The 14614-nt window shown below is 41.5% G+C and overlaps 1 protein-coding gene across 2 annotated transcripts in view; it reads left to right on the forward strand.

Annotated features, from left to right (window-relative positions):
* LOC117412565 (voltage-dependent calcium channel subunit alpha-2/delta-2-like) overlaps positions 1-14614 on the forward strand; it is a 180820-nt gene that overhangs the window by 75901 nt on the left and 90305 nt on the right. For both annotated transcript variants that reach the window (XM_058999924.1, XM_058999925.1), the window contains exon 4: positions 12847-12906. In XM_058999924.1, the coding sequence (XP_058855907.1) occupies positions 12847-12906 (60 nt within the window). The remainder of the gene's footprint in view (positions 1-12846; positions 12907-14614) is intronic.

Below are 14614 nucleotides of genomic sequence, written 5' to 3' on the forward strand. Positions count from 1 at the left end.
CATGTAAAAAAACAAGCTCTGTTCCTTTTTTAAAATGAACTCTGAACTCTGAACTCTGCTGTTTTGTTTGTCAAAGGCCTATGATCACATTGGGAGGTAATTGTTTTTGCGTTACTGTCTACTATGCAGATATTAAACAGCACATTGAGATGACATCTTGATATGATTTAGGGCGAAACAAAAAAACGGAATGAAATTCACGATGCAGGAAAACATAACGAGTGAAGATGGTGACTCATTTAAAGCAGCGTTATTTTCTGTTGTTCCTTTCTTGCAGAAACCCTCCCATCTCCCTCTTGCAGCAGAGTTGCTTCTGTGTACCTTCATGAATACTAAACCCAGTGACAAATTAATAAAAATGCCTTCAGAATCCCCCACCAGCTCCCAGCCCCCGGCCCCATTTCTCCCGCAGATAAACTACAGAGAAGATTCACGCTGCAATTTCACATGCGTAAACCCCCTACCGACACCCATGATTAAAAGCAAAATAAGCAGTGCGTCTTTGATTAAGGAAATTGAGCAGATTTCATGAAGCTTGGTGTCTCGAGCAGTATTATGATGATGCCACAAGACGGTTTTATTAAAGGCTTTTCTTGGGTTGAGCTCCGCTAATAAACTCAGTAAAACTTTCTGTTTTATAAACGAACAGGGCAGCAAATATCAGTATCGTTCAGTCAATAATATATTTCAAATGGGGTTTAATGACACTTTTAATGTTACTGTAGTAAACATTAAAAGAGATCAGGTTTTATGCTATTGTATATTTTTTTTTATTAAAAGGAGAATATGAATAACTATTAACACCAATTGAACAACATTTGTTAATACGTTTGAAAGATAGCTGTTAACAGTTAATAAACTAAAAGTGCCGCTTAAAATAAATGGCTGACTTGAAGAGTTAACAGGAATGCTTTGGAAGGCTTAACCCTTACGACCTCAGAGTATAAAGCAGAAGCAGCACTGACACAATGCTCAAGAAGCCGTTTCAGTGGGTTGCTATTTGACATGCTGTTTGTGCTGGCAGTGATGGAGTGCACTGAGAGAGGGGAGGTGTGAATCACAGATTAAGAGGCTAGTTCAAGTTTGGTGAGCATCGAGGGAAGCAACGAGGGAAGCACGAAGCAACCTGGGAGTCAGAATTCACAACACACACACACACATGCACGCTCATGTGAAAGCTGTCTCCCGTAGCAGTAATAGCGATTCATGGCAATTGGGGCTGCAGTCTGCCACGGTGACGCGTCGGACATGATAAAGAGCTGTGGCTTTCCGGCAGGGGAAGGCTTAGCCTCGTGTGGAAGTTTCTTCACAACTTCTATTTTTTGGTTTTTGTTTTGTTTGCAATTAATAATCTTTACGCAGAGCACCAAGGGAGACAACTGAGAACCAGTGTGGGCGAGAAGGAGCGTGAGGTGTTGGAAATTGGGACTTCAAGTGTAGTTAGACTGTAGGATTCGCACTATATGTATTGGAACAACAGTACTCTATAGAAGGGACCAAAACACTGCAGTCTACTGTGCTATATGGACTGTAGTACCATACTGACTCTGGTGTTCCAATTGTTCTGATATTTGTTTCAACATACTGTGAATTACACAATATTGGGTATGTGGAAGGCGTATATCTTGGCAACAGCTCATACACATTTGATTCAACTTTGCATAGACTTTAGTTACCAGTAGTTATTCCACAGACAGTGGACTATTCTGGTTGGTTCATTGAACTGGGAAGCACTTATGATATCTGGTTTTGCTGAAAATGTTCCTAAGCATTTACTATGAGATGCTGTTCTATAGTACAGTTACATGCTGTAGATGTGAGTCAGAGAGACCTCTTCTTTTCCTGATATCAGCACCTATAATGTATATCCTTAGCAGGTGGGCTGTTGACATAACATGTGGGTGATTTCCTTCTTTATTACTAAAAAGAATAAACTGCAGTGTAATTATCAGGAACATTAAAGGCTGCGTCTGCGTCTTTCAGCTCAACGGAATATAAGTAATTACATCAATTATGGTTTGAATGCTTCAATTAAATAATTAATAGCTGAAATGTGTTTCATATTATTTGGCTTTTCTATAAAAGCAGCTGATGTGGGGTGTGGGCGCTGTGTGTGAGGATCCCTTGCAGTTCAGAACGCACTCCGTTAGAACTAGCGCTCTGTCCTGCACTGCCTGTCCTCCCTCTCTCTGCCATAGGGGCTTTAAAAGCAGCTTTTAAATAGTCTTTCCAGATTTACATAATACTGGCTCTGGAATGGAGGTGTTCCCTGTTAACTGTATAACAAAACCACCAAAGGCTATCACTGTTAATTGATCTGTGCTTTGCTTACCGACCGTAAAGATATAATCAATGACGTCAATACGCACCCCAGCTTGGATACAATACTGGTCATTATTTAGAAAGGGTACAAACACAGCGTGAACAGCACTTTAAGGGTTAAGCTGGAGCCTGTTCCTCTCCGTACAAACACACACTTAGAAAGAAATTAGGCTGAAAGGCAGCAGAACGTACAGGGAGAAATATGGCATGGAGACAATGAAAAGATGTTATTGACATAAGAGTTAGTAGCTTGAAAAGTGGTGGGATTTTGAAGCTGTTTCAGATCGATATATTTGTCAGAGCTCTTGAGACCGCTGTCTATGATGACTCACAGTGTAATGAGAGCCCCGGGACCTGGAAGCTGGGAGATTGTTAACGGGAATACAAATAAAATAAACTGGTTCCGTCTTTATGCAAGCGTTTGGAGAAACGGGGTCTTTAGAATCAATTTGGTGCACCTTCAAGTAAGAGCCAACAGTAATTCTGATGCCCTGTTTAATACGGAAATTGTTAATGTGGTCATTTGCTCAAGAAAAGAGTAACCAGACTGCACTGTTTTATATGGGCAATACAGTCCACACTGGCAGATCAAGGTTTATCTGTCAGTTTGTGTGTTAAATAATTCACCTTATGGGACACCCAGCAGTGGAAAGAGTAATGCAGGTTTATTTTAACATGTCCCATGTCGCCTGTTACAAACAGCGTATATTCAGTACTTTAACAAAAACACTATATGAACCCTTAGAAAAGTGTACCACGCTATCTTTGCATGCTATTGTTTGTAGTTTTGCCATGTTTTTTCCCATGGTTATGCTATTCATTTACCATAGTTTACCCTGGTTTGCCATTTGTATTAATATGCCAAGCTATTATTTACCGTGCTTTCACTGTGCTTTGTCACACTTTGTTTTTACTGTGGGAAGATGTTATAAGGGAACATATTTGAACTGGTTTCAGGACCTTTCTTGATGCTTTACACACAACATGTTACATACACGTTATGTGCTACAGTTTATGCTTCATCCGTAGCTTCAAAAAACACAATCAGAAATAGCAGGCAAAACCTTATCAGAAACTAAGTCAAATAGACAGATTTCCTGTGATTTATGACTGTATGTACAGTATGTATGCATGCATGCATGTATGTATGCATGCATGCATGTATGTATGTATGTATGTATGTGTCAAGTCAAGCAGACACACCTTGCAGCTCCTGCCTTCATTAGTGCTGTTGAATGTGGAAGGTCACTGCACTGTGGAAGTGCAGTGTTGCTGCTGCTGTTGTTGTGAACAGCAGTTGGGTGAAACTGTTTGGGTGCTGCGAGTATGTCTAAGAGGGCTGGTAATAACTTTAGAGGTTATGGGTTCCATTCCTGGCTGTGAGGTCTTGTCAGTCAAGACATCCATCTGCTGTAATTACTGTTGGTGCCCCGAAGCTTTTGCTTGAACAAACAGAAGATGATGTTGATGAGAGCCTATGAATCACTGTGTATGCCTAGAAGATGCCATTCCCAATAGCGACTGCAGCAGAGTCTATGAGGTTAGATTGCAATGAGGGCTCATACTGTGTGCAACTGCAGTAAGCAGGGACCACTTGCGTGGAAGAATTGGCTAATAAAAGCACAGCTCCCGTGATGCTGTTCTATAGCAGAAACCTTTTGTTTTTAGGGTTGTGGGTGATTCAAAGCCTGGAGCGATACCACCTTGGATAACAACACCATAGGCTTGCCATTCAAGGTTACTACTGTTCATTTTTAACTTGTGCATATACAATACAGTACAATAACGGTACAATACACATGTCTATAGTGTCTTTCATCACAAGGATCCCAAAGCGCTTCTCACAAAAATTAAACCATTCAATTAAAAACAGCCTTATACAAAACTGAATAAAACTGAAGTTAAAATAGCGACATAAAATGTGGTTTTAATTGTAAAAATTAAAAAACTAAGATAAAAAAAAACAGAACAATTACAAAGTCTTAACAAAAATGTTATAAAATTGGAATAAAAAAAAGACCAAAAAAAAAATAGTTTTATTGTAAAATTTGAAAAAACTAATATAATAAGCCAGTTTGGGAAAAATAGAACAATTAAAGACAGTCTAATTAAAAAAATATATACTGTATATACATTCATAAAATTGGCATTAAAAAAGGACAAAGAAAATGCAGTTTTGATTGTAAAATTAGAAAACTCAGATTACGTTATTTTGTAAAAGTACATTTTCAATCTTGATTTAAAAACTGTAAGACTCCCAGCTTACCTGACCTAAAGAAGGCAGAGCATTCCTTATTTAGGAGCTTTACATCTACTGTACAGTACTGTATGTGCCTAAACCCCTTTCACATCGGCTCCCATCCACCCATCACTCTCAACCTTGGCTGGATGTGAAAGTCTTCATATTCCAATGCAGATTTGTGGGCCACCAAAGTCAATGGAGCGTGTCAGTGTTACAGCAGCACAGCACAGCTCCCCATACGCCCTGCTCGGTGCTGGTACAGTAGATGGGGTATATTTAGAGACCGTCTGAAGAAGCTTGTTCTGTCCCAGAGGCCAGTCTGCAACCTTCCCGGCCACCCAGACCCCTAAAGCATGCTAAAGAAGCTGGAGCCGGTGCAGTGCTAGTGGAAATCCCTCCGTCAGCTGCAGGCTGCCCTGTCAAGAAACATAAAGACAGCCGTTTACCGATCGACGCTGAACCATTTCAATATGTATCTTCCAGGGATACTCTGACTTTTAATGTTTTTAATTTGACTTTGTCACATTGCTTTGAAATGTAGCAGCCCCACCCATCCATAAAGAAAACTATGTACCCCCCCCACACACACACACATGCAAACGCACACACACACATACACACACACACGCACAGACACACACACATACACACACAGTTGTCTTATTTGCGAAATAAGCAATTGCAGTGACACATGGATTTCAGGGCTTCAGTCCTTTATTGAGTGGATCAGGACAGGGTTTGAATAGTGCTGTTCCTCTACATCCTCTACAGGACTTTACAGCACAGTATGCACTTTGCAAGGATAGCTACTAATCCAATATATCTATGTGTATATCCCTCCATTTAAAAATAAAAATGAACACATGCTTTGACTTTTCAAGCCCTCTTTTACTTGGAGAAATGTCCTTCGTGCATAATGTTTTGCATAAGACAGGTTATTTAGTAGCTTTGCTCCAGTAAGATACCTCTGTTGCCCTTTAAATGTTTGGGCAATTTTCTATTTGTGCTATTTGCTAGCTAGCCAAGCCCCCAAACTCCCCGCAGTCTTGCAGTCACATTGTGTCAGTCAGTTTATTAGCAAGCAGTGCTAAAAGAAGCTTCGTTAGAGCAGACGCTCGTTTTAATCACTCTGTGTTCTTGCGTCCTGCCTGCGTTACACTCTGTTTACCTTCTGTTGAATGCACCTTATACCATTTAGGCCAGTTCCCTTATCTCTCCGTGCAGCCAGATCAAATTAGCAAGAGTGAATGGCAGTTAGAGAAAGCAAGGTAAGAGAGGGTCATTCAATTGCCTGCACTGGGAGCTCTGTGGCTACAAGAAACCAGGAAACCTCTGAAGGGGCTAAACAGCAGCTAGCGAAGGTAGAGGAGCTGTTAACATTTCAATAGCGGAGGATTAAGTAAAACAAAGGGGGGAGATTAGCTTTATAGACTACAATGGGACTGTGCCTCGCTCGAGGAAAATCACAGGCAAATGTGCTGTTTGAACCGACTTTTTAAAATGAACAGGAATTTAAAAGGCAGTGTTCAATCTTTTACATCCCCTTCAATGGTTTTAAATGACTGTGCATTAAATATGTGACTTTATTGCATAGCTGTTAAATAAATATACACCCTAGCTTGGACACAGTCCTGGTCATTATTTACACTGCACACAATTCATTATACACATACGGGTCACACACACACACACACACACACACACACACACACACACACACACACACGTGCTGTCTAACCACATGTTCTTTATACAGACAGACAATGAAACAGATTTTCACTGGAGTTAAACCACAGTACACATGCACTACTCTGACAGGGCTACTCTCCAAAAGCTGGGCTATCCATTCCAAAAACGGGGCTACTTGACAAAAAAGGGGTTATCGATTTCAAAAACGGGGCTTTTGATTGTAAAAATGGGGCTATTGATTCTAAAACCAAGGATATCCTGAAGAAATGTAAATTCCTTAATTTCCTGCAATTTCTCACGGTAACATAAATCCTAACAGGAAAATGGAAACAGCAAACTTGATTCGAGCTGAGTGGATTCTCAAGATAACTTCTGGCAGCTTCACTCAACAGCAGCTACGGTTCTTGATATAGATGGAGCCCGAAGAGCAAGCTGCAGAGTTTTTAGTTGAATGTCTATTGGTTATATAGTATTTTTATTAGATGTTTACTTTAAATATAGTCTTCTTTTGAGCAACATAATCTATATATTATCGTTTATATATTAGAGTGCAGTTCTTCAGCATTGCTGGCCTTACCCACAAAGGTATTTAAAGCGAGGTAGCCCGGGGACCGGTACGAAGATGATTTTATTTGTATTGAATGCAGTGGATCTCGTACTGCTGTGCGGGACATGCAGGCGATGCTGCAGTTCACTTCTGCATCCAGAATGATTTACTGTTTGATTTGTTCGTCTGCCGGTGCACACCTGCCTTGGTAGAAAACTTCTTGACGAGGCTGCTTGCCCGACTCAGACCTGTTTTTCCAAGTATAATTACAGGCACCTCCCTCAATGAAACTCATTTTAAAAAGCACCACATTGGATCATAGTGCTTTTGTTGTAAGAAGCAACTTTAGTACCTGCCATGGTTTTGCCTGTGCTTTTTACTCCTGTGCCAGGCAGCATAGATTTTCAGCTACATGGCACACACCTGTCTACATAGTGCTAATGCATGTGGGCATGCCACCACCACCCCCCCCCCCTCCACACACACACACTCTCTTACCCGACCACAGCCTTCAGCTGCTGCAATGATTTCTCTTTCTTTTTTGAAGCAGATAAACTGTTTGAGATTCTGGGCTCGAAAGACTTTCCATCAATCATTGTCTGTCGGTTCTGATTCAGTGATTTTTCTTATTCTCCTTAATCCTACTCTGGTATGAGTGAAAGAATGGAGAGCTTAGAGCAGATTTATAAAACTCAGTTAAGGTGACTTTTTTCTGAATTCTGAATAGACTTGCCATGATGTACGGGGGCACCTGTTGTGCCTCTGCGCCTGGCCGTGGTGACATCACCGCTCGCTTCATCAGAGTCCTATTTAAACTGGGGAGAGCTCTTAGTAAAGCAATCTGGCAAGGATATAATTAAATTGACATAATCACGCACCTAAGTGGCAAAGGCTAGGAGCTGGGGAGCAGTTCAGGCTCCATGCCCATCCAAACCTGACCATGACCAATCCTGTGAAGATGCACAGTGGTATTGAATACGAATTAAGTGGTGTGGCTAAAGTTTGGAGTCATTTAACTTGTTACCCATTTCGTACTTTAACCCAGACCTAATCCATTAACCCACAGCGCCACCTAGGCCTGAGTTTGGCACATGCCAGGGTCCCCCAGTCTTCGAGGGAGTGCTCTGATGTTAAAGATCTCAGCACTGTATTGGGAAATACGTCTTCCCATCAATCATACAGAGAGCTCCACAGCATTAGTGAATGAGGCAGGACACAGTGCACACTCCTTTATACTCAACTAAGCTTCCTGACTTCTTTATGCAAAGGCAATGCATTACATTGGAACTTTGTAATATCCCACAGCTAGAATTTACATTTCATTTCCTGGAAGTGTGTGTATGTGTATTTGCAAAGCAGGGAATCCAGCACTGCAGCACAGCACCAGAGGGGGAACTATTTCACTTCATGCTGAATGCCCTAATAAAATGTACTGCAGTATATCACATGTAAAATCACATACAGCACTAAAGCGCACACACACACACACAGTATGAGAACAGTACAGTACAAATATATATTTTTGGGGGGTGAGAAAATGTCGGACTCCAGTTTGATCAAGGATTCTTTGTTCTTCAAAGGAGACAGTGCTTTGCAGCTCTGGAGGCCCGGGTTCAAAGAAGAGAAGAACACAAACATTCAAAGATTAAAGTGGCTTCCATGTCAATTACTGAGGTCATGCTGGGACACGGTTACCCATACTGTAGGTTTACTGTGTCAAAGTCACGGCCTTCATTTTCCAATGCCTCTCCTATCCCTGCACCTTTGCCTTGTCATTCTTTTCTTTGTTACTCCAGGAAAGAAGGGGTTAAGCCCGCTGGCAACTTTATTCCCCCTCCCACGGTAGCATCTCCCTGGGATTCCAGCTAATTCCACAGTGTCTTGATTGTGCCTAATGAATGATACCGTTGGTGCTAATTCCTCTGCTGCTTTAATTTATTTTGTCAGTGAACGGAATTGATCCCAGGTCCCGGTAAATCTCTACCAGCTCTTACTGTTCTCCTCTCAGTTCAATTAAAAAGCCTGACTTCAGCTCCCTCTCTCGCCATCTCATTAGAGCAGTTAATACCCTCCACCCTCTCTCCCCTGCGCTAACAAATCCAAAGAAGAGGTCTTAAAATCCCCCCCTTCTTTAAATAAATGAAGTACATTTCCAGCTGATTTGATCACTAAAGCTGAGGGGATACAATCCACTTTTTCAGGAGGAGTGGCTTGAAACATGGTTCCAGGAGAGCTTGTTTGAGCAACTTTGCTGTGTCAAACCTCAAGTATCTCCTGGTGTGCCATGCAGTGGTTTTAAACCTAGTCTCATGAAACCAAGTTCCAAGCCACAGAATGGCTTTGCGGTCCCTCAGCTTTAGAAAGCAGTTCATTAAAATGGAAAACCTGCCCAGTTGCCCAACACAATATTACAAAACCAGAGCCGTAAAAAGCACTTACTGTTGATGGACTTTGCATTACGTGGTAATACTAAAAGAAGCTTACAGCAGAAAAAACATCCTTCAACATCTTCAACATCCCCACTGTCTAACTGATCTCCTGTTGGAGTATTGTTGTGAAAATCTACCATCTCCATGAGTGATTTAGTGTCTGATTTTACCAACATGGTGTACAAATATTATGTAGGGTACACTGGGCAGATGAGCAAAACAAGGTCTTGTTTTAATTATTATTTATTTATTTATTATTATTATTTATTTCTTAGCAGACGCCCTTATCCAGGGCGACTTACAATCGCAAGCAAATACAAATACATTCAAGTGTTACAATATAAGTCATACAATAAGAACAAGAAATACAATAATTCTCAAGTGTGACAAACCACAATTCAATAATACAGCAGATAATAGTGAAAGTTACATCAGGATATGATTAAGTAGTGATAGTTACATCAGGATATGATTAAGTACAAAATACTACAGATTAAACACTTGGGAGATTACAATATTCTGAGGTACAGGATTAAATGCAGTAAAATAGGGGGCAGATAAGAGCAAAATAAAGCATATTTAAATGAAGGGTGATAGTGTCCCAGGATACAACAGAGGAGTTCTACAGGTGCTGTTTGAAGAGGTGAGTCTTAAGGAGGCGCCGGAATGTGGTCAGGGACTGGGCAGTCCTGACATCTGTAGGAAGGTCGTTCCACCACTGCGGAGCAAGGGTGGAGAAGGAGCGGGCTCGGGAGGCAGGGGAGCGTAGCGGAGGTAGAGCCAGTCTTCTAGTGCAGGCGGAGCGGAGAGGTCGAGTGGGGGTGTAGGGAGAGATGAGGGTCTGGAGGTAGCTGGGTGCAGTCTGATCAAGGCATCTGTAGGCTAGTACAAGAGTCTTGAACTGGATGCGAGCAGTGACAGTGACAGATCTCAGAACCTAAAACTCACAGCCCCTTTTTCAATGTGGTACATTGTATCATAAGAATATAATAAGAGGGGCGATACATTACCCAGGCTAGGGAAAAACTTGAATATTGTAGCTTTAGGCCACTAAAAGGATTTGGAACTGTTTTCATTAAAATACTGTGCTCTGTAACAGGGTGACCTTGAGAGCTCTGGATTTCATCATTTACTTTTTTTTTTTTTTTTACTTTTAAAACTTTTTTTGACTCAATTAATTTCATAGGCACATCTTTAAAGGAAATGATAGAATGGAATCGATTGTGTCATTTTAAAAGGTAAGCAGTTTTTCTCAGGGATTGAACATCAATATTCCCATAATTAGAAAAGAAAGAAAAGTGAATATTTTGACATACACGGCAGGATTGATTTGAAAATGAATGAGGTCTTTAAGTGCTTTATTAAAAGCTGGTGTAGGCCACTGACGGTGGAATATTCAAATCAGGCATATTAAAATGTTCTGGAAAATCAGGTTGGCAGAGCGGGCCAATCTTTTCAACATGTGAGTCTCTCACCTCTATCCTCTCCCCAGCTCGCAGTGTGGGTAATGATTCTCTGATGAGTGATCACATTGCTCTTTAAAAAAAAAAAAAAAAAAAAAAATCTAAAAGGTATTAAAAACTGCCTTGATTTGAATAATGGCAGCCAATTAAGTCATTTAACAAATAGCTGTGCTGCTCCAATGACAGCCGTCAATTCGTTTCAGAGGTGTAAGATAATGGCTCAAGAGTCAAAACCAGGAGAAATTAGTGCCTGTGATCTTTACATGAATAGCGTTTTGTGGCCCTCTGATATGACGGCAGGGTTATAAATTACAGAGCGGCAGGAGCCCTCGGGATTTGACCTTTGGAATTATTCAAGATGAATTGCTACGTTTGCCAGCTAGGTGGCTTGCATGTGATTGCAGGAGTTGGAGACTGAGCCTGCTTTGCAGAGTGGCTGTGAACACTACAGCACAGCACAGCTGGTAATTAATGCAGGGTCTATTGTGAGCGCTTGGTCTGCACTCAGGTTGCAGGGGGGCATTGCTAACAGTGGATTGCGAATGTTTCAGTGCTCATAACTGAGTTATAGGTTGACAGTGCTGGAGACTCGGAGACAGGGAAGCTGCAGTTTTAGCACAAATAGAACAAAACAGGAACCAAAAAAACAGGGCATGAGGGCCAAAATAAAAGTGTAAACAAAAGAATAAACACTTGTAGTCTGGGCATTCACCTTCACTACACGGTTACAAAGACACCGGTCAAACACACAAGTCCAACACTCACCCCAAACTCCTTCCCCCAACAAAGGATTTGACTTCCCTTATATACATGTGGCCATTCCCCAATTAGCATGCACTTACTTAATTGGGGAATGGCCACATAGGGATAGATTTAACCCCATCCCTGCCAAACTTCCATTCAGAAATGCACTTATTTACACCGACAGGCCTTCCACCCTGCCACAGGAATATATTGGTTTGAACATGTGGCTGCTCACCGATCTTGGTAGCAATTCATTTTCAAGCCCCACTAAAGGAACAACAAGATATAAAGGTACAGAGAGGGAAGTCATTTTTCTTAACTCAACAAGTTTGCTCTGTTGGTTTTGCTGACAGCTTGGGAAAGCAGAGATTGAGTTTGTCAATAAGTAGTGCCCAGAAGCTTGTAGGTGGTAAAACACATAAACAAACAAATAAATTGGTGCAACTTTCGAATGAATGATGGAGGACTGGGGTGGGGGGAGTGAGGGGGGAATCTGACATCTGGCAGTGCAGTAAAGTGATGCTCAAGAAAACCACGGCCGACATTCATCAGCAAACACTGATCGCATGTAAAAGCAGTCAGTCAGAAAAAAGATTACAAATATTGATAAATGCATCTTTTATCCTCAAAGAGGGCGAGGGACATAAACCAGGAATGAAAGGTGCCGGTGAAGGAAAGAGGAATCGCTGCCGGGGGGAAAATACGACCCTGTCTAACACAGCTGCCCTGAGTCACAAATGCCAGCGCTCTGCAATGAATTATAAAATGAGTTCACTGCACCGCTAATGTCAAAAGCCATTATCTGAAGACAAAGACAAAATTAAATTGGTTTTCTTATTTTGAAATGTAGTGCATATTTCAGTGCCTGTAAAAAATAAGGCTGATTTGTATTTCATGAAGTGAATCAGGATATTTGTGCCCAGCGTCTCTACAGTCAGCTCCTGGGTCAGGAGGACAGAATAGATGCAACATAGATTGGTAAAAGATCATTCTATCTCATTATTATTTGTATTTTGAGGTTGTGAATTATCTTTCCGTATTAAATGACGGGTATTATTCAGAGGAAGAAAGTGAGAGAGAGAGAGAGAGAGAGAGAGAGAGAGAGAGAGGAGAGAGAGAGAGAAGAGAGAGAGAGAGAGAGAGAGAGAGAGAGAGAGAGAGAGAGAGAGAGAGAGAGAGAGAGAGAGAGAGAGAGAGAGAGAGAGAGAGAGAGAGAGAGAGAGAGAGAGAGAGAGAGAGAGAGAGATCCAGCAGTGTACAGAGTTGCAGCCTGTCTCGAAGCCCAGCAGTAAATATAATAAATGATTGTGTCTAGCCCTTCGCTGTCACACCGGCTTGTCTCTGCTGCCATCTCTCCATTCCTGTCTAACTCAATTTTCTCTCTCTTCCTCCATTTGTTTTCTCCCACAGAGGCTGGCGAGGGCTGCCGAGGTTTTCCAGAAAGCAAATGCCTGGAAGGACAACATCAAGGTACGAGCCCGTTCTGTTTCCAGTTTAAGAGTGGACGCTGATACCCAGGCTACATTCTCACTATATCTGTCACATATACTGAACTTTAATTTTACCATCTGCAAAGACACAGCATGACTCCAAAGAGCTCTCGCCAATGGCCTGCAGGAAAGTGTGCTTCAGTAATATATAAGTGAATAGGCTGGGTATGTCGTGTCTCTTATTGTTAGAAGAGATGCCATCTTGCGTGATAATAAGAGACACCCCAAACACAGCGTATTATATAGCATGTTATTATTACATTATTTTAGAACTGTCATACGTTCTATGCACGGAATTACTACACACAAGATAAGATTGACAGACCTCCTATATTATGTTAAGGTCTCAGTAGTTGATCTAACCCCGAAAAATCGCAGCCCTGCATTATCGTCCTGTATTTGTATTTTTATTAAGTTTTGTTAATAAGGGAGAGCAAGGAGATACATCACCCAAGCTGCGGAATAAAATGCAGTCAGGAAAATGCCATTAATCTGATTGTAATAATCCGATGGTGTCTTCATTATTAAAAGAAACTCCATTGTCTTCAAAGATAGACTGTCTGTAGTCTGTGATACAGTCTCAACAAGGATCTGCATTTACACTTTCAGTTTATTTGTACCACTCAGTATTGAATATACTGAATGCAGTGCACAGGGGACTGATACAGCATAGATACAGGTTCCTAACAGAGTGATTGAGCACACACCCAGCATACTCTCCACCGTGGTTCATGTCTCACTCTTCCATGATGCTTGTGACATAGCACTGAGAAAAGGGGCTGTACTCCCATAGCGAAGTGGCTAGGCAAAGAAACTCCAGTAAAGTTAAAAGCATATTTGAAAGATGTAATGTAGTATGTTTTCAATAGGAGGTGTAGAGGTTCATTAAAACACTACTGAAGCCCAGTTCTGGTTTTCTCCTTATCTTTCCTGCAGTACAGAGGGTGCTGTCTTTTCTGAATGCCCTCCCCTTCCCCTACATGGCCTCTGTTTTTTCTTTCAGTCCCCATCTCCGCTGTCGGCTGTAATGAAAGTAAATGAAGTCATTTGCTTCTCATTTCCAGTCAAGTTCTATTTAGTGACTGCTCTGATTATCAGTGTGCTCCGGCTTGGAGTATGGGGGTCACAGTGCTTAACTGTGCTGCTGTCGTCGTCACCGACGCGGTGACACCAATAAAGCACAGCTTTCTTCAATCATCTGAAGAGCAGTGGACCTAAATGCACCACACTTTATGTCTGTAATAATCGCGTGGGTGTTTGATCCCTTTAAAGGCGACTTATTGACTCACCCTAATACCATCACAAAATGCAATTAAAAAATATCTTTTGAATAGGTCCGCATCAGAGCATGTCACGGGTTTGAGGGCATCTGCACAGTATTTAGATCAGTTAAAATCATTAAACTAGACCCCCATATTTCACCAGTGTTCTTAATTGAAAAAACATTCCCAGGTTTGTATGAAAGGAGCCCTTTCTTTCTTTCTTTCTTTCTTTCTTTCTTTCTTTCTTTCTTTCGTTCTGTTCTTTCTCGAATTACATTAATCAGACAGCCTGTTTGCACCAAAAGTGTGTGCTGCAGATGGCAGGTGCTCTTTCCCTGCTTGCGCTGTCTTGCCCGCACGGGGTTAACGGCTGTCCTATTGATATTCAGAGCTCACTGGAAACTTCCTCGTCACACAGCCATGGTA

This window comes from Acipenser ruthenus, chromosome 25 (assembly GCF_902713425.1).
Source record: "Acipenser ruthenus chromosome 25, fAciRut3.2 maternal haplotype, whole genome shotgun sequence".
Taxonomy (NCBI): Eukaryota; Metazoa; Chordata; class Actinopteri; order Acipenseriformes; family Acipenseridae; genus Acipenser; species Acipenser ruthenus.